At 30.1% G+C, this 4304-nt stretch overlaps 1 protein-coding gene across 1 annotated transcript; it reads left to right on the plus strand.

Annotated features, from left to right (window-relative positions):
* Window positions 1-190: 190 nt before the first annotated feature.
* Window positions 191-382, plus strand: LOTGIDRAFT_146012 (hypothetical protein; the record flags this gene model as incomplete). Its single annotated transcript, XM_009064164.1, has 1 exon — window positions 191-382. One exon carries the CDS (start codon window positions 191-193, stop codon window positions 380-382), a length of 192 nt encoding a protein of 63 aa, XP_009062412.1.
* Between the last annotated feature and the right edge of the window lie 3922 nt (window positions 383-4304).

The raw sequence follows: 4304 nt of genomic DNA on the forward strand, positions 1-4304 counted from the left end.
GGGAAGAGTAAGTAGTGATATATAATACGATTTATTTCGGATATTAATAGATTTGTTACTGATTTAAATATTTATGTTTCAGTCATATTGTGAGTCAACATATGATTACAAAATTGGTAATAGCTTGATATTGAGAAGATATAAAAAATGTGGCTATTGTAGTCAAGGTATAAGATGAAGTTGGTAATAAATGATCTATATTATTTTTATACTGCAGGTTGAGGCAAAAGAAAAGTTGATGTTAAAACGAGACGATGAGTATTATAAAAATGCTATCCAAGTGGTTAACATGGATTCTGAACAAGTTGGTCATATTAAACGCGATCTGGCGGAAACTTTAACTTTCATACTGGATAATAAACTTGCACGATTAGAAGGGTAGGCAACTCCTGTTTTTTGGAGAGAAGGTTAAGGAAAGCTAACACTAGACCAACTCTTGACAGTTATTTTTACTTTACAACTGTTTTATTAAAGGGGAAGTATGCAGAATTTCCATAATTTAAAACTAGTAAAATATAACAATATATATTTACGTAAACCTTTTAGATAGTTTAAACGTATGGATCAATTTTTTTAGTTATGTTAATTAAAATTGATAAGGGTTATGTTAATTAAAATTGATAAGAGTTATGTTAATTAAAATTGATAAGGGTTATGTTTTGATAAGAGTTATGTTAATCAAAATTGATAAGGGTTATGTTAATTAAAATTGATAAGAGTTATGTTAATTAAAATTGATAAGGGTTATTTTAATTAAAATTGATAAGGGTTATGTTGATTAAAATTGATAAGGGTTATTTTAATAAAAATTGATAAGGGTTATTTTAATTAAAATTGATAAGGGTTATGTTGATTAAAATTGATAAGGGTTATTTTAATTAAAATTGATAAGGGTTATGTTAATTAAAATTGATAAGGGTTATGTTAATTAAAATTGATAAGAGTTATGTTAATTAAAATTGATAAGAGTTATGTTAATTAAAATTGATAAGGGTTATGTTAATTAAAATTGATAAGGGTTATTTTAATTAAAATTGATAAGGGTTATGTTGATTAAAATTGATAAGGGTTATGTTAATTAAAATTGATAAGAGTTATGTTGATTAAAATTGATAAGGGTTATGTTAATTAAAATTGATAAGAGTTATGTTAATTAAAATTGATAAGAGTTATGTTATTTAAAATTGATAAGAGTTATGTTAATTAAAATTGATAAGGGTTATGTTATTTAAAATTGATAAGAGTTATGTTAATTAAAATTGATAAGGGTTATGTTATTTTAGAGTTGCAGTCATGGGTTATTTATACAAGCATGCAATGAGACTAGAGATAACATTGTGGGGAGATCTGGAGAAGAAGGAGGAAGCGTTTTCTGTTTTAAGATCTCGTGGTTTTACTCCAAAAGAAAATTCTGGTGAAACCTCATCCAGTCAAGCTTCTAGCAGTCATTTGTCTGGTTGTCAAGAATCAGGTCATCAAGTGTCCGGCAGTCATTCAGGTCCAGACTACAGGCATGTCCTGTCAAGCAGTGGTTTCCGTCCACCCAAAAAGGTAAGGATGTTGTTTTTATGTGATGAATACAAGAGTATATTATAACAAGCTTCACATTGGCAATTGATATTGAGCTTATAATATGAAGCTATTACAAAAATGATGTTAAGAAATTGCTTTTTTTCTTTACCTATATTCTATGATCAAGCAAAATAATTCATTTTCCTCTTAGACCAAAAATTTCTTAGCTTAGATATTGGTGTATTTCAGTTTTTTTTTATCAAAATTATGTTACATTTGTTGAAATTTGTCCTGTATCTGAAGGATTTTGATTTTGTAGAATAGAAATGAAACAGGTGGATTATTTGATGCTTCAGATGAGGAAGATGAGGAAGATGAGAACCTCAAACCTGAATCAGATGAGGTATTTAGTGATAGCTAATTAATTAATTATTAAATATATTCTAGGTCCAATCAACCCCCATGAGAAATTGTCACATTTATGATTAGGTATTTATATATTCCTGGATTCTCAGTGTTTTTATGATTAGGTATTTATATATTCCCTGGATTCTCAGTGTTTTTATAATTAGGTATTTATATATTCCCTGCATTCTCAGTGTTTTTATAATTAGGTATTTATATATTCCCTGGATTCTCAGTGTTTTTATGATTAGGTATTTATATATTCCCTGCATTTTCAGTGTTTTTATAATTAGGTATTTATATATTCCCTGCATTCTCAGTGTTTTTATAATTAGGTATTTATATATTCCTGGATTCTCAGTGTTTTTATAATTAGGTATTTATATATTCCCTGCATTCTCAGTGTTTTTATGATTAGGTATTTATATATTCCCTGCATTCTCAGTGTTTTTATGATTAGGTATTTATATATTCCCTGCATTCTCAGTGTTTTTATGATTAGGTATTTATATATTCCTGGATTCTCAGTGTTTTTATGATTAGGTATTTATATATTCCCTGCATTCTCAGTGTTTTTATGATTAGGTATTTATATATTCCCTGCATTCTCAGTGTTTTTATGATTAGGTATTTATATATTCCCTGCATTCTCAGTGTTTTTATGATTAGGTATTTATATATTCCCTGCATTTTCAGTGTTTTTATAATTAGGTATTTATATATTCCCTGCATTCTCAGTGTTTTTATGATTAGGTATTTATATATTCCCTGCATTCTCAGTGTTTTTATGATTAGGTATTTATATATTCCCTGCATTCTCAGTGTTTTTATGATTAGGTATTTATATATTCCCTGCATTCTCAGTGTTTTTATAATTAGGTATTTATATATTCCCTGCATACTCAGTGTTTTTATTATTAGGTATTTATATATTCCCTGGATTCTCAGTGTTTTTATGATTAGATATTTATATATTCCCTGGATTCTCGGTGTTTTTATGAGGATCATGTTAAATTTGTTAAATACTCCAGTAAGTGAAGGTTGATATTTCAGGTTAAAACTGAAATGGATAAATTATTTGATTCGCTAGAAGAGGGGGGCAAGACGGCCATGGCTGAACCAACACAGGTACTTATTGATTAACTAATTAGCTACCATTACAATGATTAGATATAACTTTTGTCCAATGTGAAGCCTTAATAATCCTAATGCTCCAATGCAGTGCTTATTAACCTTAGTGAGATCATTCCTACCTGACAGAGTTCTTCTAAATCTATTCCTCCCCAAAATAAATCAGTTATTTTGAAACGTATTTCACTCCAACAATATATTCAACGATTAACCATAAATAGATATAAAATTATACTCTACATTTCACCATAGTTCAATGTAACCTTTCAGTCGAATGTTCTCTCATGATTTTCTGTATGTCCGGGGGTGAATGACGTCATTGTCAGTCAAAGATCACCTTGCCTCCCAATTTTTCTTGTTAGCTCAGACTTCGTGAGACCAAAGCTTGATTCAGTTCGAGCCCCATACTTTAGTTGGTGTTGTCTGTGCAACATGTCATAGTTATTTCATGATTTTTGGTACCATATTTCAGGCTATAAGAACACCGCTATACCCCCATCAGAAACAGGCGTTAAACTGGATGATATGTAAGGAGAATAATGAAGCGTTACCACCGTTCTGGGAGAAAGGAGGACAGCGTTATTACAATAGTTTAACAGGGTATACTACTTCTCATAGACCATCTACAGTTCACGGAGGTTTGTTTAGTTTACATGTTTCAGTTCCCACTGTTTTATGTCGGTGTATATTTCTTAATCCATTGATTGAACCATATTCAACATCAGTGTTAAATTTGCATTGTAGCAGTGATAGTTCAGTTTTGAATTTACAGAAAAAGTGTTACCAGCCCTTTCGATGATGTTTCTTTCATTGATACTATGGTTATACAATCAGATTATAATTGTAAATTACAATAATTAAATATTTTCACTTTTCACTGCTAAAATAGTGATCAATACATCAATTGTTTATTATGAAAATGTTTGTTTCTTTCAGGTATTTTGGCAGACGACATGGGACTTGGAAAAACTCTGGAAGTTATCTCCCTTATTTTAACCAATTTCCACGATGGTCAGCCATTGGCCACACCAGATGTCAGTCAAAAACACCTCAGCCAACAGTCAATTTACAAGACTACAGTAGAGGTTTGTACTAAATAATCAATAACCACATTTAACATAACTTTTGGTACCCATACAGATCAACCATTAATGAGATATTTGAAGGAAATGATATACTAACAGCTATGATTAACAGGCCTGTGGCCAGCCCAATGTCTCAGGGGGTGGGTAAAATTTTCTGAGTGGGGAAGCTCC

Source organism: Lottia gigantea, assembly GCF_000327385.1.
Source record: "Lottia gigantea unplaced genomic scaffold LOTGIsca_602, whole genome shotgun sequence".
In the NCBI taxonomy this organism is placed as follows: Eukaryota; Metazoa; Mollusca; class Gastropoda; family Lottiidae; genus Lottia; species Lottia gigantea.